The 23,602-nt window shown below is 44.2% G+C and overlaps 2 protein-coding genes across 3 annotated transcripts; both read right to left on the bottom strand.

The window, feature by feature from the left end:
* Window positions 1-1,758: 1,758 nt before the first annotated feature.
* LOC139423734 (uncharacterized) lies at window positions 1,759-13,154 on the bottom strand. Of its 2 annotated transcripts, none has more exons than XM_071175350.1 (4): window positions 13,011-13,154; window positions 7,660-8,862; window positions 4,814-6,018; window positions 1,759-2,344 (listed from the first exon to the last, which is right to left on the bottom strand). In XM_071175350.1, exons 2-4 carry the CDS (start codon window positions 8,413-8,415, stop codon window positions 2,206-2,208), a joined length of 2,100 nt encoding a protein of 699 aa, XP_071031451.1. In that variant the 5' UTR covers window positions 8,416-8,862; window positions 13,011-13,154; the 3' UTR covers window positions 1,759-2,205. The 2 variants fall into 2 exon arrangements, with proteins under 2 accessions (XP_071031451.1, XP_071031450.1); XM_071175349.1 differs by having other exon boundaries at window positions 7,660-8,815; window positions 13,011-13,150.
* A 3,062-nt stretch (window positions 13,155-16,216) lies between these two features.
* Window positions 16,217-17,136, bottom strand: LOC139424221 (zinc finger protein 79-like). The gene is made up of 3 exons (XM_071175901.1): window positions 17,040-17,136; window positions 16,462-16,948; window positions 16,217-16,247 (listed from the first exon to the last, which is right to left on the bottom strand). Exons 1-3 carry the CDS (start codon window positions 17,134-17,136, stop codon window positions 16,217-16,219), a joined length of 615 nt encoding a protein of 204 aa, XP_071032002.1.
* Window positions 17,137-23,602: the final 6,466 nt, after the last annotated feature.

The following is a 23,602-nucleotide window of genomic DNA, read 5'->3' as shown; positions in this document are numbered from 1 at the left end:
ATCTTAACTTTCTGTCTGAACTGTCTGAAATACCTACATGTTTCAGGCAAACCACCATAGTCCCTATGCCCAAAAAAGGTAACCTAAATGACTATTGCCCAGTAGCATTCACATCTATAGCCATGACATGTTTTGAAAGGCTTGTTATGGCTCACATCAACACCATCATCCAAGACACTTTGGACCCACTTCAACTCAGATACCACCTCAACAGATCCACAGATGATCTCTACTGCACACTGTCCTTTCCACCTGGACAAAAGGAACACCTACACGAGAATGTTGTTCATTGACCACAGCTCAGCGTTCAACACCATAGTGCCCTCCAAGCTCATCACTAAGCTAAGGACCCTGGGACTGAAAACCTCCCTCAACAACTGGACTTCCTGATGGTTCGCCCCCAGGTGGTGAGGGTAGGCAACAACACACCTGTCACGGTGGCCCTCAACACGGGTGCATAAAATTGGATTTGTATTACATGTGACCCTGTCAATCAATACGCATAGTCCAGTGGAGGCTGCTGAGGGGAGGACGGCTCATAATGATAATGCTGAGGGGAGGACGGCTCATAATGATAATGCTGAGGGGAGGACGGCTCATAATGATAATGCTGGGGGAGGACGGCTCATAATGATAATGCTGAGGGGAGGACGGCTCATAATGATAATGCTGGGGGAGGACGGCTCATAATGATAATGCTGAGGGGAGGACGGCTCATAATGATAATGCTGAGGGGCGGATGGCTCATAATGATAATGCTGAGGGGAGGACGGCTCATAATGATAATGCTGAGGGGAGGACGGCTCATAATGATAATGCTGGGGGAGGACGGCTCATAATGATAATGCTGAGGGGAGGACGGCCCATAATGATAATGCTGGGGGGAGGACGGCTCATAATGATAATGCTGAGGGGAGGACGGCTCATAATGATAATGCTGAGGGGAGGACGGCTCATAATGATAATGGAACAGAACAAATGGAATGGCATCAAACCATGTATTTGATGTATTGGATACCATTCCATTGATTCAGCTCCAGCCATTACCACGAGCCCGTCCTCCCGAATTAAGGTGCCACCAACCTCCTGTGGCAGAGTATACGTTGGTAACTTCCTGTTTTAGTTTCAAGATATTTTCTGACCTTTTTTTCTGAGGGTTTCTTTGATTTTAATGTAGAATCTCTCCAATCGAACAATATACGGACGCTCCTTCAGTGCAGTTGAACCATTTTGTTATTCATTGGTCCTTATCACAACAAGACTATTGATTAAGGGTCCAAAGGTGATAAGAGTATGGAAGACACGTATCCACTGTCCCCTCCCATCAGTCCAGCCAGGCAATTCATAAACTTCATCTCCACTTGGAGAAAAAGCACCAAGACATTATTGCCCTTTGCTTCTAGCCCAGCATTTGGTTTGCAACAGTGGGGGTTTGCATAAACCTTGCTGTCTGCCCCTCCGACCTCGGCAACTGTTGTGACTTCTGGCTATGGATATTCAAGATTATTTTATCTAATTTATTTAACTCATTTGGTAGTCCTATCCAAATGAATCTAAGAGGGGCACCATTAAGGGTTTTAATATAGAGATTGAATTAACTCGATCAGTAGTTATCATTAACCGGTATACCATCTAATCCTCTATCAACAACAGTGTTAATCAACAGTCAATTGACTATGTTCTCATTCTGAACGGTTGTCGAGCTCTAAAACGTCCAAGAACCCAATGTCTTGCAAATTAACTCAATGCCACAAATAATTAATTCATGGTTTTATTTACTAGACTAAATAAGTTGGAAAATTCAATAGTTAACAGATACGATCTAGAGGCAGGGTATACAAGATACAGCACAGTTGTCTAAGGGATCATCTCCACAGGTCAATTAACTTCCGTACCCAACTCAGCAAATACAACAGCACATACATTCACAAGACTTTTGAGGACGAGATAGACCTTATCAATTGAGAGGGAAATATGAGAGGCTCCACCAACACATGCCTTCACAACCGTGAAATGCTCGTTCTGTCACCCAGAAATCTCCAGTGGGACCAGGCTATCAGATCACATCTGAATGTGGACAGTGCAGAGACAGTATGGATCATGGGTTGGTAAATTAGACCTGCCGTCTTACACACACACACAACGCCACTTTCATAGAACAGGAATAATGCAACAGGGACATTCATTGTATGTCGATGCTGCCTCTCAGTGGGATTCCATCAGGATGGGATAAGTGCTTGGAGGATGGTGGTCTCTCTTTCTCGTGGAGCTGAGGCCAGGGGGCTGGAAATAGCTCACAGCCAAAGGAGTGATTACCTCACATCTTCCTCTCTTGGTTCTTTTACTGAACAAAAATATAGAAACGCAACATGCAACAATTTCAAATATTTTACTGAGTGACAGTTCATATAAGGAAATCAGTCAATTTAAATAAATGGATTTCACATGATTGGGAATAGATACCTTAAAAAAAAGTAGGGGCCTGGATGGATGAGAAACAGTCTCTGGTGTGACCATTATTTGCCTCCTGCAGCGTGAAACATCTCCTTCACATAGAGTTGATCAGGCTGTTGATTGTGGCCTGTGGAATGTTGATTGTGGCCTGTGGAATGTTGATTGTGGCCTGTGGAATGTTGATTGTGGCCTGTGGAATGTTGTCCCACTTCTCTTCAATGGCTCTGCGAAGTTGCTGGATATTGGCGGAAACTGAAACAGGCTGTCGGACACGGTCGATCCAGAGCATCCCAAACATGCTCAATGGGTGACATGTCTGGTGAGTATGCAGGCTATGGATGAACTGGGACATGTTCAGCTTCCAGGACTTGTGTACAGATCCTTGCGACATAAGGCTGTGCATTAACATGCTGAGACAGGAGGTGATGGTGACAGGTAAATGGAATGAAAATGGGCGTCAGGATCTCATCACGGTATATCTGCGCATTCAAATAAATGCAATTGTGTTCGTTGTCCACAGCTTGCCTGCTCATATCATAACCCCACCGCCACCACGGGGCAGTCTGTCAACGTCGACATCAGCAAACCCGCTCGTCCACATAATGCCATACACGTGGTCTGCGGTTGTGAGGCTGGCTGTGCGTACTGTAAAATTCTCTAAAATGCCATTGGAGGTGGCTTATGGTAGAGAAATTAACATTCAATTATCTGGCAAAAGCTCTGATGGACATTCCTGCAGTCAGCATTTTGATTGCACAAGCCCTCAAAAACTTGAGACATCTGTGTTGTGGGACAAAAGTGTACATTTTAGGGTGGCCTTTTATTTTCCCCAGCACAAGGTGCACCTGTGTAATGATCATGCAGTTTAATCAGCTTCTTGATATGCCACAACTGTCAGGTGGATGGATTATCGTGGCAAATGAGAAATGTTCACTAATAGGGAGGTAAACAAATTTGAGCACAACATTTGAGAGAAATAAGCTCTTTGTGTGTATAGGACAAATTAGATTTTTTATTTCAGCTCATGAAACATGGGACCAACACTTTACATGTTGCATTTATATTTTTGTTCAGTGTAGTTATCAGTCCAGGAAAGTAGGCCTAAAGTCTATGAGAGTTAATGTAATTATTTCTCTAACGCCGCAGGATGTATTGTGAACTCAGTCCGTGGTCTTGAATGAACAACAGTGAGCTCCGCAGGGTCCTCTCTCTAAACTCTTCTGTCGGAGTAGGATAAGACTTCCTCGATCTGTGTTTTGGTTTCCAAGGAGATTAGCTCATCCTTCGACCTTGGCGTGGCCTCGCCTTGGAGAAGTTGATCTCATTGATGTTTAGTAAGTCCTCTAATTTATAGGGAGACTCACAGAAGGCAGGCTCTAAGACGAGTGGGCTTTTCGTCACAACAATATCACCTGGAAGTGTTGCAAATAAGGGACAAGTTGATTCTCTTTTAGACTTCAGAGGAACAATGAATGCTTGGTAGCTTTTACAAAACAGAGGGGTGTGTTTGAAATGGCATCCTATTTCCTGTATAGTGCACTACATTTTTGTTCTGCAAAGAGAGGAAGAGAAACAGTAACGCGGGGAGGGGGGGAACAGTAACACGGGGAGGGGGGGAACAGTAACACAGGGAGGGGGGGAACAGTAACACGGGGAGGGGGGAACAGTAACACGGGGAGGGGGGAACAGTAACACGGGGAGGGGGGGAACAGTAACACGGGGAGGGGGGAACAGTAACACGGGGAGGGGGGAACAGTAACACGGGGAGGGGGGAACAGTAACACGGGGAGGGGGGTACAGTAACACGGGGAGGGGGGGAACAGTAACACGGGGAGGGGAGAACAGTAACACGGGGAGGGGGGAACAGTAACACGGGGAGGGGGGAACAGTAACACGGGGAGGGGGGAACAGTAACACGGGGAGGGGGGGAACAGTAACACGGGGAGGGGGGAACAGTAACACGGGGAGGGGGGAACAGTAACACGGGGAGGTGGGGAACAGTAACACGGGGAGGGGGGCACAGTAACACGGGGAGGGGACACAACACTACTTTTGATCAGAGCTGTAGGTTTATTTGGTCATTTAGTAGTGCACTATATTAGGGAATAGGGAACGCAGCTAGGTGTCTGTATGAACAAAGTCCAGTTCCCCTCGTCAAAACACCTGAGAACCCTCTCACCTACGTGGCTGCTTACAGCTGTACTGCTTTAAGGACCCACTTTCCAGTTCTCTCCAGTTCCTACACTCAGAACACTGGGGCTGGTGCCAAATGGCACCCTATTCAGTGCTCTACTTTTGACCAGTGCACAATTTAGAGAATAAGGTACCATTTGGGGCGTAGCCCCGAGGTTCCTCTCACCTGGTTTGCTGCTCACACTTGTGCCTCTTCAGGGACCCACTCTGACTGTAGCTCCTACAGCACTCTGTGCATTTGTACGGCTTCTCTCCTGTGTGGACAACCATGTGCACTTTACGAGACGCCGAAGTGATGAAGCACTTGTCACACTCTGAGCATTTGTATGGTTTCTCCCCCGTGTGTCTCCTCATGTGCTGCGCTAGATGCCCACTCTGACTGTATCTCCTACAGCACTCTGTGCATTTGTACGGCTTCTCTCCTGTGTGGACAACCATGTGCACTTTACGAGACGCCGAAGTGATGAAGCACTTGTCACACTCGGAGCATTTGTATGGTTTCTCCCCTGTGTGTTTCATTGTAACGTGGTCTTTCAATTGGTACCCCTGTTTGAACTGCTTCCCACAGTCCTGGCAAGAGAACGGCGTCTCCCCGGTGTGCTGTCGCCGGTGGATCATAAGGGTGTGCGGCCGGGCAAAGGTCATGGGACACTCTGGGCAGGACAGCGGGCGCTCGCCGGTGTGGCTCAGCCGGTGATACTTCAGACTAATGTAACGGACAAAACTCTGGCCACACTCCGGGCACAAGTACGGTTTATTCCCGCTGTGGGCCGTCATGTGGCTCTTCAGGTGGTCGGAGATTTTGAAGCTTTGGCCGCACTGGGGGCAGACGTAGGGCCGCGCGTCGCTGTGGAACCGCATGTGCCGGGTCAGGTTGGATTTGAACGTGAAGGTTCTGCCACATTGGAGGCAGGCGAAGGGGCGCTCCACCTCATGGATTGGTCGGTGCTCGTCTAGACTGCCTTTCCGGGAGAAGGTTTTATGGCACACCTCACAGGAGTGCGGCCGGTACTGGGTGTGGCTCCGGGAATGAAACTTAAACTGAATTTTGGAGAAGAACTTCTGGCCGCAGTCTGGACACGGGAACCTGGGGACCTTCTGGTTGTGAGGCCAACATTCCAGGTCAGACCGCAACGCAGCCGGATTGAATGGCTGAACGGTAGACGACTGCAGCTGCCTCACATCATCCTGGTGGTACAGGGGGGCATCCTTCATCTTCATACCCAAGTGATGTGCATCTGTCCTGGGGTCGCTCTCTGTAGGTCCCCTGGTGTTACCCATGTCTGGGTCGTAGCTCTCTGGCTTCACAGAGTTCAACCAGTGTTCATCACTTATTGGCCCGATAGGCAGCTCGTCCATCTCTTGTTTCACCTGGTTTAGAACAGAATAGCTTTATTTTCCCAGAGGAAACTTCAGTGATAGTAAGATACTACGTCAAGATATCTAGTAAATATATACAGTGCACTCGGAAAGTATTCAGACCCCTTGACTTTTTCCTCTATCTTACATTAGCCTCGTTCTAAAATTGATTAAATACACCCCCCACCCCTCAATTTAATAAACAATACCCAATAATGACAACGCAAAAACAGTTAAAAAATGTTTTGTTTGTAAATGTATTAAAAAGTAAAAAACTATCACATTTCCGTAAGTATTCAGATCCTTTACTCAGTACTTTATTGAAGCACTTTTGGAACCTTTGGCAGTGATTACAGCCTTGAGTCTTCTTGGGTATGACGCTACAAGCTTGACACCTGCATTTGGGGAATTTCTCCCCATTCTTCTCTGCAGATCCTCTCCAGCTCTGTCAGGTTGGATGGGGAGTGTTGCTTCACAGTTGTTTTCAGGTCTCTCCAGAGATGTTCAATCGGGTTCAAGTCCAGGCTCTGGCAGGGCCACTCAAGGTCATTCAGAAACTTGTCCCGAAGCCACGCCTGCGTTGTCTTGGCTGTGTGCTTAGGGTGGTTTTCCTGTTGGAAGGTGAACCTTTGCCCAAGTCTGAAGTCCTGAGTGCTCTGGAGCAGGTTTTCATCAAGGATCTCTCTGTACTTTGCTCTGTTCATCTTTGCCTCGATCCTGACTAGTCTCCCAGTCCCTGCCGTTGAAAAGCATCCCCACAGTATGATGCTGCCACCACCATGCTTCACAGTAGAGATGGTGCCAGATTTCCTCCAGACGTGACGCTTGGCATTCAGGGAAAAATTGTTTAATCTTGGTTTCATCAGACCAGAGAATCTTGTTTCTCATGGTCAGAGTCCTTTAGGTGCCTTTTGGCAAACTCCAAGCAGGCTGTCATGTGCCTTTTACTGAGGAGTGGCTTCCATCTGGCCTCTCTGCCATAAAGGCTTGGTTCGTGGAGTGCTGCAGAGACGGACAAACCTTCCAGGAGGACAACCATCTCCACAGAGGAACTCTGGAGCTCTGTCCGAGTGACCATCGGCTTCTTGGTCAGGACTCTTGGTGGTTCCAAACTTCTTTCACTTAAAAATGATGGAGGCGACTGTGTTCTTGGGGACCTTCAATGCTGCAGATTTTTTTTGGTACCCTTCCTCAGATCGGTGCCTCGACACAATCCTGTCTCGGAGCTCTACAGACAATTCCTTCGACCTCATAGCTTGGTTTTATCTCTGACATGCACTGTGAACTGTGGGACCTTATATAGACAGGTGTGTGCCTTTCCAAATCATGTCCAATCAATTGAATTTACCACAGATGGACTCCAATCAAGTTGTAGAAACATATCAAGGATGATCAATGGAAACAGAATGGACCTGAGCACAATTTTGAGTCTCATAGCAAAGGTTCTGAATACTTTGTAAACATTTCTAAAAACCTGTTTTGCTTTGTCATTATGGGGTATCGTGTGTAGATTGATAAACATTTTTTATGTGGAAAAAGTCAAGGGGTCAGAATACTTACCGAATGAACTGTAGCTGCAACATTCACACAGATACAAATGGTATAAAATATCTTAATTACATTTTAATTTAAAAGCTACAAGTTTAAACCTACCTCTTGTTTTGCTGCGTCAGGCCTCAAGATGGAGCGGGAGAATTTGAGAATGATCTTGGGTTTATTTTTGCTTCCCTTCAGACAGTGCTGATGTCTAGACACTAGTGATACCTGGCTAGAAACACTTTTGTTGTCAGCAGAGTTGTGTCCATTTCCTGTGGATTGTTTCTTTCCTCTGCTGGTGGTGTTTTTCTTCTTCGTTGGTTTTCTACCTGGTTTGTTGTTCTTCGGGTTGTTCTGGTTAAGTCTGGGAGCACAGAGAGACAGTTGATCCTTTGTCAGTCTGTGGAGTCTCAAGATGGGTAAAGAAACAGCAGCGGACATCTTGAGTTGATTCAGGTTAACGCTATGCAGAGAATCTCCTTCCTCCATCTTGAGTTGATTCAGATTAACGCTATGCAGAGAATCTCCTTCCTCCATCTTGAGTTGATTCAGATTAACGCTATGCAGAAAATCTCCTTCCTCCATCTTGAGTTGATTCAGGTTAACGCTATGCAGAGAATCTCCTTCCTCCATCTTGAGTTGATTCAGATTAACGCTATTGGGAGAATCTCCTTCCTCCATCTTGAGTTGATTCAGGTTAACGCTATGCAGAGAATCTCCTTCCTCCATCTTGAGTTGATTCAGATTAACGCTATGCAGAGAATCTCCTTCCTCCATCTTGAGTTGATTCAGGTTAACGCTAAGCAGAGAATCTCCTTCCTCCATCTTGAGTTGATTCAGGTTAACGCTATGCAGAGAATCTCCTTCCTCCATTTTGAGTTGATGTAGTTAACCTGGGCAGAGAAACTTGTTCTGTTAAACTATGCTGGTGCCATGTGGGTAACTGTGATGGCTTGTCTTCTCCTTATAAGACAGCTCTAGGCTGGTGCCATGTGGGTGACTGTGATGGCTTGTCTTCTCCTTATAAGACAGCTCTAGGCTGGTGCCATGTGGGTGACTGTGATGGCTTGTCTTCTCCTTATAAGACAGCTCTAGGCTGGTGCCATGTGGGTGACTGTGATGGCTTGTCTTCTCCTTATAAGACAGCTCTAGGCTGGTGCCATGTGGGTGACTGTGATGGCTTGTCTTCTCCTTATAAGACAGCTCTAGGCTGGTGCCATGTGGGTGACTGTGATGGCTTCTCTTCTCCGTATAAGACAGAGCTGGTCATCATCTGTAAGAAGTAATGGAGAGACATGTAAGAATAAAGAAGAATATCAACTAGACCAAATCAAATTGACAAAATCATAATAAGGGAATCCAAGGCCTGTTCACCCCGCTATTATCCAGAAGGTGAGGTCCATACAGGTGCATCAAAGCTGGGACCGAAAGATTGAAAAACAGCTTCTATCTCATGGCCATCAGACTTTTAAATAGCCATCTCTAGCAGGCCTCTATCCAGTATCCTGCCCTGAACTTAAGTCGCTGTCACTAGCTGACTATCACCCAATTACTCATCCCTGCACCTTAGAGGCTGCTGCCCTATGTACATAAGACATGGAACACTGGTCACTTTAATAATGTTTACATACTGTTTTACCCATTTCATAAGTGCAGTATGTTCTAGTCAAGTACATCTTATTCAACTATTGCTGTACATACAGTGCCTTCAGGAAGTATTCAGACCCCTTTAATTGTCCACCATTTTGTTACATTAAATTCTTACTCTAAATTGAAAAAAATAAATACTAAAATCCTCAGCCATCTACACACAATACCCAATAATGACAAAGCAAAAACAGGTTTTTAGAAATGTTTGCAAATAAATAAAAATATATTTACAAAAGTATTCAGACCCTTTGCTATGAGACTCGAAATTGAGCTCAGGTGCATCCTGTTTCCATTGACCATCCTTGATGTTTCTACAACTTGATTTGAGTACACCTGTGGTAAATTCAATTGATTGGACATTATTTGTAAAGGCACACACCTGTCTATATAAGGTCCCACAGTTGACAGTGCATGTTAGAGCAAAAACCAAGCCATGAGGTCGAATGAATTGTCCTTAGAGCTCCGAGACAGGATTGTGTCGAGGCACAGATCTGGGGAAGGGTTACCAAAACATTTATGCAGCATTGAAGGTCCCCAAGAACACAGTGGCCCCCATTTTTAAAATGGAAGAAGTTTGGAACCACCAAGATTCTTCCTAGAGCTGGCCACCTGGCCAAACTGAGCAATCTGGGCCTTGGTCAGGGATGGTCACCTGACAGAGCTTTAGAGTTCCTCTGTGGAGATGGGAGAACCTTCCAGAAGGACAACCATCTCTACAGCAACAACAAATACAGGTGTGCCAACCTTGTAGCATCATACCTTAGTCGTTATGTGGTATTGTGTGTAGATTGAAAACGATTTTAGAATAAGGCTGTAACCTAACAACATTTGTAAAACGTCAAGGGGTCTGAATTCTTTCCGAAGAATTTCTCACCCGAGAAAGCACCCGAGCAAGCAAAACAGTGCCTCTCTGTATGTGTAGGCCATCTATCTGATGCTGTCTGGTCAGAAAGACTATGACATTGATGCTAGCCATAGCTGAATGCAAAAGGGAAGCCAGCAAGCATTTGGCCTCCCTTGATAAAAAAAAGTATAAAATAGTAGCCAATCAGCATTGAGCTAAACTGAGTGAGCTCAGCTGTGAATGGTCCTGGCACACCAAAAAAAAGGGTCAAGGGATGCCAGTTTGGATTTGGCTTCACTTCTATCACATCAAGAGAAATAAGTAATTGACAGAAACAACATGAATTGTTGCATCTCGTTGTGTTGTTGTCCTTCGGTATTCTAGCTAGCTAGATAAAATTGTCCTTTTCCTAAATTAGACATGGATGGAGATAGGGATTTGGACTTGTGGTTTTACTTAACTCTCCATACTGGCTAATGATTATAAGGATGGAAGTTCAATATGTAGCTAGATGCAGAAGGCTAATATTAACTAGCTAACATTGCCCATGAAATGAAGTTAGGATAATGAGCAAACATTTTAGCCAGGTAGCACAGGACAACACAAAATTAAAGTGTTTACAATATGACGTCATAGACCGTTTCATCAACATGGAAAAAGAAGAGGAAGGCATTGTTCTCTAGAACTGGGGAGAGTCAACATGTTTTTTCTACTTGCATGATAGCACACACAAAGCAGAACCATGGACTGCCACATCATATTTAGCTTACGTTGATTGAACTAAATGGTTTTTCTAACCTTTTATTGTCACTGTCCTAGACTAATAAGCACACGTAATTTGATGATGTTGACCTGGTGCTGGAATAGTGGAGGCAGCTCCTGTTTTCTTTGCGACTTGCGGTAACTCTCCGTGGTTCTAAATTCAGTAGTTGTTTAGTAGTTTGAAAATGTGGGAAACATTCATTTGCTTGACCATGATGTAGGTCAAGCAAGAGTTTGTAAGATGCAATATGCTTTGTGGACTTGTGAATGGTTTTGTGATGAAACAAAGGTGTGGTTGAATATTCTGCCACTGTCTTCTTATTGAGGCAAGGCATATGACCTAACAGGTTCTAGAGCAAACAATGCAATCATCACAACACATAGGTTGCAATATGTTTTTGTTGGGCTCGGAATCGTCCGCCACAGTGGACGTGTCATAATGGCCATAAAAACACGGAAATGGTTCCAATGGTTTTTTTCCGACATTAATTTCTCACATTCACATGAATTGTGTGTTTGGTGTACGCTTACCTTGGCCTGACATTTTGATAGCCTTGTAATTCTCTCTTGGACAAGGGGAGTTTTATCACTATATTCACCTCAATTTACTCCCCAAAATGTGCTATGCTAATTATTGATAAAAGTTATCTTGTCCGAGAGACCGTTGTCATCAGAATGTCACGCCAGGGTAAGCCTACACTAAACACTGACCTTATATGAAGTAGTTCTAAAATCCCAGATGGAAGAATTAATTGTGAAAAAAATGATTGGAACCATTTCCGGGTTTTATGACTCGTATCACAGAAAGAACAATGAGACAGATATTTCAGTGGATGTATACATGTGAAGCATCTGCTTGGTGTTTCCACTCACTACCAAATACGGAATTACAGTTAATATGAGGAAATCAGTCAATTGAAATACGGGGAAACAGATATGCATCTGTTGGTCACATTAGATTATAAAACATTTTATAAAATGGGCCTCAGGATCTCGTCACAATATTTTTGTGCAATCGATAAAATGCAATTGTGTTCGTTGTCCATAGCTTATGCCCATACCATAACCCCATCGCCACCATGGGGCACTTTTCACCACGTTGACGTCAGCAAACCGTTCGCCCACTCAAACGCCATACATGTGGTCTGCGGTAGTGAGGCCGGTTGGACCTACTGCCAAATTCTCTGAGGTGAAGTTGGAGGTGGCTTACGGTAGATAAATGAACATTAACTTCTCTGGCAACAACTCTGGTGGACATTCCTTCAGTCAGCATACCAATTGCACGTACCCTCAACTTGAGACATCTGTGGTGTTGTGTGACATAAGTGCATGTTTTCAAGTGGCCTTTTATTGTCCCCAGCACAAGGTGTACCTGTGTAATGATCATAATCAGCTTGTTGATATGCCAGACCTGTCCAATGGATGGAGTATATTGGCTAAGGAGAAATGCTCACTAACAGTGATGTAAACAATAGTTCAGCAAATGAAACATGGGACCAACAGTTTGTTGCGTTTATATTTGTGTTCATTGTATGAGCAGAACTGTCCGAGTCTATATTCAAGTAATACAAATAAATTACCATCGACCACGCCCATAAATTGGGGGAAACAATCATTCTTTCCCATTCACCACCATCTTCGTTGTTGATTTTACAACAATAACAAAACATGTTCAATGTACATGTAACCAGATAAAAAATCCCGACCTGCGGATCGCAAACAAGGAAATAAAGCCTGTGTGCCTTCAGTATATTCGCCATTGGAGAGTGGGAAATGCAGGGAGCAGGTGTCCAAGTACAGTAGGCAACACGTAGCTATGTGTGTGAAAAATATTTGATCACAGGTAATACATTTAACTTGTTTAGTATAGTTAATTTGTAACTCCACTCGCTACTTTTAGCTGTATAGTCTATGTGTTGTTGGTCGTGGTTTGATTATGTTCCGGTCCGAAGCTAGCTACAGTAGCTAGCTGCTAACGTTATTAGGTGAAAAGGGGCACGAGGGAAGCCCTAAATTATAAAAAAAATTCTAACTAGGCAAGTCAGTTAAGAACAAATTATTATTTACAATGACGGCCTACCCCAGGCTAAACCCGGACGACGCTGGGCCAATTGTGCGCCGCCCTATGGGACTCCCAATCACAGCCGGATGTGATCCAGCCTGGATAGACAACAACTGCATTAACTGTCAAGTCTAGAAACGGACAGTCTACCTGCAGAGATGAAGGCAGCAATCTTCAGCGGGTATGAGTGATCCGAGTTGGTCCGACAAGCTAGTACATTTATCTCTGGGAAATAATTACGATCCCTGTTTGTAATAAACACTGTTATCCATACACAGGGTTGCCAGGTCATGTGAAAAACCTGTGCAAAATACCTTAAAACGAGGACAATTTTTTTTTTCAAGAGATGAGTTGTAATAAACCATTTTCCCATAACGTTATTAGCCTATTAACAAGGACCATAGACGTAACTACATGCTAAATGTGTTATGCGTGAAGCAACGCAGAGTGCCTGGACACAACCTTATTGGACATATACTACAAACCTCCAGGGTGCCTTATTGCTATTATAAACTGGTTACCAACGTAAAAGTTGTCTGATATACCACAGCTTTCAGCCAATCAGCATTCAGGGCTTGAACTCGGGTTATAATTGTAAATAAATCACTTTTGTGCATAACTATAGATCAATCCACAGAGTTTGAGTGATGAAAGTTGGACAATGTTCAGGGACGGAGGATCTACAAATCTGAGCGAGAAACACTTGGATAGGAAAAAAAACCCTGAATGTTTTGCTATTTTCTGTCAATTGTGCTGTTAGTATGAAGCCAGATGTTAAGATAACAAACCGTTATAAATTGACCATTTGTGAGATTACCTTGTCACTTTAATAAGCAAAGGCTACAAACTAAAATCTGGGGTCATGATTGTAATTCAACTTTGCCATGGTTTGCCTAGATGCAGGTATTTGCTTAGATGTAGCCTATAGCCCCTGATAGGCCTGCAGCTAATAGATAGTCTACAGTAGACGAGGCAAAATGTAAACTGAACAATTTAGCGTATTGCTTAGTTCAAATTAATACTCATTTATTCTACATGAATAGTTTGGCGATTTGAGGTAAGAAGTGCTTGTGTTTCCCAATAACCTGCTGGGATGGGCTACTGAGGATCAGTCTTAATTTCAATCATTGGATAAAATATTCATATGTATATCAACTGAATGTTTGTCAACAGCCAGTGTTTATTTTTTAAGAGAAATGCCATGGCGACCGCAGTGCAACTTAGAAGTAGCCCAAAAACCCGCAACCCGTGACCAATACATTTTCACCCGTGACATCATTTTCAAAGTTACCCAAATGTCAAAACTGCGAACATGGCAACCCTGAACAGACAGATCAAAGGAAGTTGTGACTGCTTCTGCTGCTCTTCTTGGTCAAGACATCCACATTACCATTACTGCCACCTAGCGGAGCGGAGGAATTAGACATTTCGTTCCATTTAATACATGTACAATACCAATTAGATAGATTCTTATGGGTTTCCCCTATTCATCTGTGCGTGTACGATCTACAATCATTACCTCTAACATAAACCTTAAAGATACAGTATAAACTGAGTGTACGAAACATCAAAGACACCTTCCTAATATTGAGTTGAACCCCCACCAGCCACCACGTTTCCCCTCAGAACAGCCTCAATTCATTGGGGCACGGACTCCAGAGACGCTGGTCCATGTTGACTCCAATGCTTCCTACTGTTGTGTCAAGTTGGCTGGATGTCCTTTGGGTGGTGGAACATTCTTGATACACACGGGAAACTGTTGAGCGTGGAAAAACCCAGCAGTGTTGCAGTTCTTGACACAAACCGGTGTGCCTGGCACCTACTACCATACCCTGTTCAAAAGCACTTAAATATGTTGTCTTGCCCGTTCGCCCTCTGAATGGCACACACACACAACCCATGTCTCAAAGCTTAAACATCCTTCTTTAACCTGACTCCTCCCCTTCATCTTTAACCTGACTCCTCCCCTTAATTTTTAACCTGACTCCTCCCCTTAATCTTTAACCTGACTCCTCCCCTTAATCTTTAACCTGACTCCTCCCCTTAATCTTTACCCTGACTCCTCCCCTTAATCTTTAACCTGCATCCTCCCCTTCATCTTTAACCTGACTCCTCCCCTTCATCTTTAACCTGACTCCTCCCCTTCTTTCACCTGACTCCTCCCCTTCTTTCACCTGACTCCTTCATCTTTAATCTGACTCCTCCCCTTCATCTTTAACCTGACTCCTTCATCTTTATCCTGACTCCTCCCCTTCATCTTTATCCTGACTCCTCCCCTTCATCTTTACTGATTGAACTCTTTAACAAGTGATCATAGCTTTCACCTGGTTAGTCTGTCATGGAAAGGTGTTCTTAATGTTTTGTACACTGTAGATATTTTCATTCATTTGTTAAATAATTAGTTTACATTAAAAAAATCTCAATTTATTTCATGATTTGTTACAAATGTGTTGGACAACAATGCAGAATGTTTTGAGAATTCTGTATCTCCTTAATGACATATGACCATCATTCACACTCTCATAAAATGGGAGTAAATAAAAGTCAACAATGAGTCGAACCAAAACTTAGATCAAAGCTCTGTAATTCAATGTAGTCATAATGTATTGATTTTCACATCACCATCTTGTATTTTGCTCCATAAGTCATCAATGATCAATTTGAACACAGCTCCAACTGCCACTAACATCACCATGGTGACCACCAGACCCTTCTTTCTCCCTTACTGGGTGTGTTGACATTGAAGTGGTTTCCACCATTGCTCTCCTCCATCTCCTCTCTCTTCTCCAGCAGCTCTGTGACCTGAGTGTGGTCACCTTTCTCCTTGTTGTTGAAGACATGATATCTGCCCCTGCAGGTACTGATTAGTTGTAGCAGTTGACTGTTGTCCTTCAGTAGGACCTCCACTGGTCTCCCCTCTAGCTGGTCTCCCCTCTAGCTGGTCTCCCCTCTAGCTGGTCTCCCCCAGTGAACAGCACCACAGTGTACATTAAATACTTCTCTAAAGTTCTCCTGGATCCACCTCATGAGGGTATCCCTCTGCGAACCTCACCCCCTGATCACCAGCAGGAACGTGTGAGATCCTGGAGAGGCGGAAAGACCCGGGGTGTGGTCGACGTGGCGGGAGGCCCGGGGTGTGGTCGACGTGGCGGGAGGCCCGGGGTGTGGTCGACGTGGCGGGAGGCCCGGGGTGTGGTCGACGTGGCGGGAGGCCCGTCTGGTTGACCCTCTAGCGGTAGTAGCAGCTGGCCCGGTCCAACTCTCACAATCTGTGGTCATGGCAACCATAGAGAAGTCCACTCAGAAGGTCTCTGCCAATGACGGTGTTTCCTGCTGAACTCTGACCCTGCCCAGTGTTACCAATCAGAAGCAGCCTCAACGCTGCCACTATGGAGACACATTCACACAATACAGTCAAACAAGTCAGTTTATTGATCCGTTCAATTCATCAGTCAACCATTTGGGCAGGACCGTTTCAATACAGCTTCTCTATGTACCAGTAGGGCCTGGTCCTGGGATAAAAACCCTATTTCAATGGAGATTCTCTTGCTTTATAGGGAATAGGGTGGCATTTGGGATGTACCCCGGAGGTTCCTCTCACCTGGGTGTCTTCTTACACCTGTGCCTCTTCAGGGAGCCAGTTTGACTGTAGCTCTTACCGCACTGCGTGCATTTGTACGGCTTCTCCCCTGTGTGGACAACCATGTGCACTTTACGGGACGTAGAATTGACAAAGCACTTGTCGCACTCAGAGCATTTGTATGGTTTCTCCCCTGTGTGTTTCCTCATGTGCTGCGTTAGATTCCCACTCTGACTGTAGCTCTTACCACACTCCATGCATTTGTACGGCTTCTCTCCGGTGTGGACAACCATGTGTGCATTACGGGACGCCGAAGTGACAAAGCACTTGTCGCAATCGGAGCATTTGTAAGGTTTCTCCCCTGTGTGTTTCCTTCTGACGTGGTCTTTTAGCTTGCACCGCTGTTTGAACTGGCTTCCACCGTCCTGGCAAGAGAACGGCGTCTCCCCGGTGTGTTTCAGCCAGTGGACCATAAGGATGTGCGGCCGGGCAAAGGTCATGGGACACTCTGGACAGGACAGCGGGCGCTCGCCGGTGTGGCTCAGCCGGTGATACTTCAGACTCATGTAACTCTGGCCACACGTACAGTTTACACCCACTGTGGGCCGTCATGTGGCGCTTCAGGTGGGCGGAGATCTTGAAGCCTTGGCCGCACTGGGGGCAGACGTAGGGCTGCGCATCACTGTGGAACCGCATGTGGCGGGTCAGGTTGGATTTGAACGTGAAGGTTCTGCCGCACTGGGGGCAGACGAAGGGACGTTCTGCATCGTGAATTGGTCGTCCAAGGTGGCTTTCCAGGAGAACGTCTTGCGGCACACCTCGCAGGAGTACGGCCGGTACTGTGTGTGGATCCGGGAGTGGAACTCCAGCGTGGTTTTGGAGAAGAACTTCCGTCCACAATCTGGGCACGGAAACCGGCGGACCTTCTGGTTGCGAGGCCGCCATTCTGGGTCGGACCGGAATGCAGTCAGATTGAACGGCTGGCTGGTAGCCGACCGCAGGCGTCTCCTTCCATCTTGGAAGTACAGGGGGGCATCCTCTGCCCTGATACCCAGGTAATGTGCATCTGTCTTGGGGTCGCTCTCTGTAGGAGGTCCCTTGGTGTTACCCATCTCTGGGTCGTAGCTCTCTGGCTTCACAGCGTTCAACCAGTGTTCAATTTTTGTCCGGATAGGCAGCTCGTCCATCTCGTTTCACCTGGTTTAATTTAGAATACCTTTATTTTTCTCTGAGGAAACTTACAAACCAGTCAAGATATCTAGTAAACATATAGCTGTAACATTCACACAGACAGATACAAATGCGATACAAGATCTCAATTAAATGTTAATTTAAAAGCCACAACTTTAAACCTACCTCTTGTTTTACCTCGTCAGGCCTCAAGATGGCGCTGGAGAGTTGTAGACTTATCTTGGGTTTGTTTTTACTTCCCTTGGGGCGACCCCACCACTTAGGGGCCGATGATACCTGGCTAGAAACACTTTTACTGTCAGCAGAGTTGTTTCCTTTTCCTATGGATTGTTTCCTTCCTCTGGTGGTGGTGGTGGTGGAGCTTTTCTTCTTCGTTGGTTTTCTGCCTGGTTTGTTATTGTTCTTCTGAGCAGCGAGAGACAGTTGATCCTTTGTTAGTCTGTGGAGTCTCACGATAGGTAAAGAAACGATAGCAGCCATTTTGAGTCGATGTAAGGCGAGTTTCTCTGGTCAAAAGTTGCTGACACCTGACAGATCTTACTTAAAATACCTATCCAGGCATTGTGTCAACTAACCAAATCATGTTATAGCAATCTGTCAGTCTATAACACCGTTGATGGTGTGGCAGGCAACCATTGGTTGATGAATGTAACATCTGAGCAGGAGAACGTTACCCCTAGTCTCAATCTGGGCAGAGAAACGTGTTCTGTTAAACTAATGTCTCAGGCTCTTGTAGCTCTAGGATGGAACCATGTGGGGGATGTCTTGTCCTCTCCTTTGAAGACAGAGCTGGTCATCATTCTAGGGTCTTGTAGCTCTAGGTTGGAACCCTGTGGGGGATGTCTTGTCCTCTCCTTTAAAGACAGAGCTGGTCATCATTCTAGGGTCTTGTAGCTCTAGGATGGAACCCTGTGGGGAATGTCTTGTCTTGTCCTCTCCTTTAAAGAAAGAGCTGGTGATCATCTGTAAGAAACAATGGAGAGAAAGTCAATAAGAATTGAGAAAATTAAGCCTACAAAGTAAGAAAAGAAGCATATCAACCCACATTTTTTTTTTGAATTGACCAGAATAAGAATAATGGAAACGAATAGTATCATCTCTCCAAAGTAGATATATTACTATAGTAAAGATGTCCTATGCAGAAATCCCTCCGCCATTTCCTGGTTGATAATGTTGGAATAGTTCACCTACTTTCAGTTTGACAAAACCAGCATGTACAGTGTAGAGAATCATTGTACCCTAAACCACTGTGTAGTATCTTTTCCATAACCAGTGTAGTATTTTCAGCTGTCTGAAGCTGGTGTACAAAACTGAAAGTAAAAGATGCATAAAACACATTTTATGAACAGGAAGCATAGAAATAGTACACACAGAACAGATCAACCGCTTCTAAGACTTGCTTTCAATGAGAATGACAGATCTATAACTTACATTTCTATGTGAATTTGGTCCAGGTAGCCCAAAAAGTTACATATTGCATCTTTAAATAAACAATTATGTGTCTAAGACCGTTTTTTAAAATTACTTTTAACATCCCTAAACTAAAAATCCACAAGATAACTCCAGGTTAAACAGAACTTCATGGTGAAATACAACACTAATTAAATGTTGCTGTAAGAGTCTTTTTTAAGGATAAAACAAAGTCCATCAAATGCATTCTGTTGGTGCAAAACGAATCCGTATCTAAAGTTACTTTTGGATAAATACCGCATTGATTATATAGTGATAATCAACTCCCCCGTTGGATATTTGCAGCGAAGTGTATTTGATAGCTTGCATTGTGGAAAGCGAAAGCTACTGTAGTTATTCGGGAGCTAGCTAGTCGATGATGCTTGGTCAGCTAGCTCTGGTCTACTACTGCAACAGACATCAGCAGGGACGGAGGCAACAATCTGCAGTGGTCATGGCTGGTACGAGTCGATTTACTGAGAAGCCTGTACATTTCATTTCAGATAAATAATTGCAATCCCCGTTTGCAAGAAACACTGTTGCATTCCAAGATAAATAATACCACATGTATCCACAGCGCATGGGAAGTAGTGACTACTGTTGCTGATTTTGTTCCAAGACCTCCACATTCTCAGTGCTGCCACCTAGCGGAGCGGATGAAGACATTTCGTCCCATTTCCATACTACAATATGCTCTATTAGAGATATTCTTATAGACCCAATTCTTATGGATTTTCTCTTTTCATCTGTGGATATACTGTCTGCAAATGAATTATCTGCACCTAAAACCATAACCACATAGTAATACACGTAGCTACTGTTTGAAGAGACAACTTAATGTAGCTAGTTGTGCTAGATATTTTATGTCCGAATTTGTTTTGCCTCCTGTAAGGCAGAAAATGTATGTTGTAAAATATTGTCTTTCTTTGCTCTTCACCTTCACCTCTCTCTGCCCCTTCTCTCCTCCGTTGCTCTTCAGCTCTGTTCTTTCTGCCTCTTCTCTCCTCCGTTGCTCTTCAGCTCTGATCTCTCAGCCTCTTCTCTCCTCCGTTGCTCTTCAGCTCTGATCTTTCTGCCCCTTCTCTCCTCCGTTGCTCTTCAGCTCTGATCTTTCTGCCTCTTCTCTCCTCCGTTGCTCTTCAGCTCTGATCTTTCTGCCTCTTCTCTCCTCCGTTGCTCTTCAGCTCTGATCTTTCTGCCTCTTCTCTCCTCCATGGCTCTTCAGCTCTGATCTTTCTGCCTCTTCCATGTAGTAGTATCCCCAGTTCTGGTATGATAATGTATAAATATTGTCATGCAGTCATTTAACTTCTCCAATGTTGCCTTTGACTTCAATGTTGAAGACATTGGATCCACCACCAGTTAGCATTGAGCACCTGAAGGTCTGGACTGCTCTTCAGAAAGGCCATTATAGGTTTACCCTTCAACAGGTCTTTAACAGCACTCGTGAACTTTGTGATCCAAAACTCTCCTGGATTGACTTCACAGTGTTCCTTCTCCTCGTCAGTGAACCATAACCATTAAATCATAATTTATCTGCATGAACAACAGAGTGAAATGCATGAATCAAATGTAAAACACAGTAAAAATGAGTGTCAGTAAGACTCTGAGCTACTGATACTCTAGACGACAAGGCCAGGGGCTTTCTGCCCAGAGAAAATCACAGACAATCTAAATGAGTGTCAGTAAGACTCTGAGCTACTGATACTCTTGACGACAAGGCCAGGGGCTTTCTGCCCAGAGAAAATCACAGACAATCTAAACGAGTCCTATAAGTGATGATATTAATGAACCTGAAACCAGGAAAAGTCGAGACACCAAAAACTAAATGAAAAGCTCATTCTGAGGGGCTTCTTACCTGAGTCGGTCTGTTCTCCTCTAATTACCTCAGCCATACTGTGGTAGTCTCCTTTAATTACCTCAGCCATACTGTGGTGGTCTCCTCTAATTGCCTCAGCCATACTGTGGTAGTCTCCTTTAATTACCTCAGCCATACTGTGGTAGTCTTCTTTAATTACCTCAGCCATACTGTGGTAGTCTCCTCTAATTACCTCAGCCATACTGTGGTAGTCTCCTCTAATTACCTCAGCCATACTGTGGTAGTCTTCTTTATTGTAACAGAGGTGAAATCAAAACATTAGAAATACAATCTAACACTACTATATCTATTGATTCAAAGCATTTATTTTATTTTTAAGTCAGAATATTTGACACAATTCTGGTATCAACTATGACTCCTCCTGACAGCCCAGGAGTTACAGCATTACTTCCTTTTTTGTTCATTATCAAAACGCTTTATTTTCCCGGTAATTCCTTCCCTCCTGACATAAGCAAATATTTAATAACATTTACCTCGACAGTATGGTACGCAGGTGCCTCCATTTGTCCTATTTCACACTTGTACAAGTGTGTAGTTGTGTGAATTTGTAAATGTTTGTATATCTCCCCGAGACAGTCTGAAGGGCTGAGGTCGAAGCCAAGGTCAGCCATTATCAACGGGGTTACAGGAAGTGCCATGGAATGACCTCATCAGTGAAAAAGGTGCGGTTTACTTTGATACGTCGTCGTCTACTGAAAGAATTAATAAAAAAAATAAAAAAAGTTGCTTCAAGAAAAACAGGTCACCAAATGACTGAACAGATGTTATGGGACATCTTGTCCCAATGTAACTTATAGCAAGCAATATTACAGCAATTTGAAATGGATTCCTGTTATATTTCATATTGTTTTTAAGTCTTTAATATACCTCCTTAATCAGTATAAGTAAAAATTATATATTCATTCGTAGTCCATTTTAGTTCGCTCAGAACATAGCAGATTCATTCATCTACTTTTAGTCAACTCTCAAGTTTAAAGTTCATGCAGTGCTGGCGTGTTCCGTAGTGCCCTTCAACTGCCCCGTTAGGCTACAAGGTCAAAGGTCAAAGCAAAATGTCACATAGATCCTCCCTACAGCCAACCCTGTTAATCACACTAACCTGCTGGATACGTAAGACATGGCTCTGGTTTAGTAGCCAAAAGGGATCTCACCTTTTAAGCAGTGTGATTCTTCAGTTACATTGTAATCTCCTCCATCATTCCTTAAAGAGCGTCCCTGAACCTGTCAGTGTTGTTTAAACCAGCCCTGAACCTGTCAGTGTTGTTTAAACCAGCCCTGAACCTGTCAGTGTTGTTTAAACCAGCCCTGAACCTGTCAGTGTTGTTTAAACCAGCCCTGAACCTGTCAGTGTTGTTTAAACCAGCCCTGAACCTGTCAGTGTTGTTTAAACCAGCCCTGAACCTGTCAGTGTTGTTTAAACCAGCCCTGAACCTGTCAGTGTTGTTTAAACCAGCCCTGAACCTGTCAGTGTTGTTTAAACCAGCCCTGAACCTGTCAGTGTTGTTTAAACCAGCCCTGAACCTGTCAGTGTTGTTTAAACCAGCCCTGAACCTGTCAGTGTTGTTTAAACCAGCCCTGAACCTGTCAGTGTTGTTTAAACCAGCCCTTTTACTGTCTCCTCTTTCTGACTAGCCCTTATCACTCACCAACACGTTTATTGATCCGTTCTATTAAATCAGTTGGGCATAAATGACATAAGCATGGCACCACAGGAGGTTGGTGGCACCTTAATTGGGGAGGACGGGCTTGTGGTAATGGATGGAGCGGAACAGGTGGAACGGCATCAAACACACGGTTTCCATGGTTTCCATGTGTTAGAATCCATTCCATTTACTCCGTTCTACCCATCATCATGGTACAACCTGTTCTATACATCCTGATAATCATCACATACGGTTTCCATGATTTCCATGTGTTAGAATCCATTCCATTTACTCCGTTCCACCCATCCTCATGGTACAACCTGTTCTATACATCCTGATAATCATCACATACGGTTTCCATGGTTTCCATGTGTTAGAATCCATTCCATTTACTCCGTTCCACCCATCCTCATGGTACAACCTGTTCTATACATCCTGATAATCATCAAATCAAATGTATTTATAAAGCCCTTCGTACATCAGCTGATATCTCAACGTGCTGTACAGAAACCCAGCCTAAAACCCCAAACAGCAAGCAATGCAGGTGTAAGAATCGTCTCCAACAAAAGGCTTTCAGTCTCAACCATGCCATTAATAGTAGATGCATGTTTTTTTATACAAAGCATTTTGCTACACTCGCATTAACATCTGCTAACCATGTGTATGTGACCAATAACATCTGCTAACCATGTGTATGTGACCATTAACATCTGCTAACCATGTGTATGTGACCAATAACATCTGCTAACCATGTGTATGTGACCAATTACATCTGCTAACCATGTGTATGTGACCAATAACATCTGCTAACCATGTGTATGTGACCATTAACATCTGCTAACCATGTGTATGTGACCATTAACATCTGCTAACCATGTGTATGTGACCATTAACATCTGCTAACCATGTGTATGTGACCATTAACATCTGCTAACCATGTGTATGTGACCAATAACATCTGCTAACCATGTGTATGTGACCAATAACATCTACTAACCAT

The sequence above is a fragment of the Oncorhynchus clarkii genome, chromosome 13 (genome assembly GCF_045791955.1).
Source record: "Oncorhynchus clarkii lewisi isolate Uvic-CL-2024 chromosome 13, UVic_Ocla_1.0, whole genome shotgun sequence".
NCBI lineage: Eukaryota > Metazoa > Chordata > Actinopteri > Salmoniformes > Salmonidae > Oncorhynchus > Oncorhynchus clarkii.
This window is presented reverse-complemented; position numbering and strand designations above follow the sequence as displayed.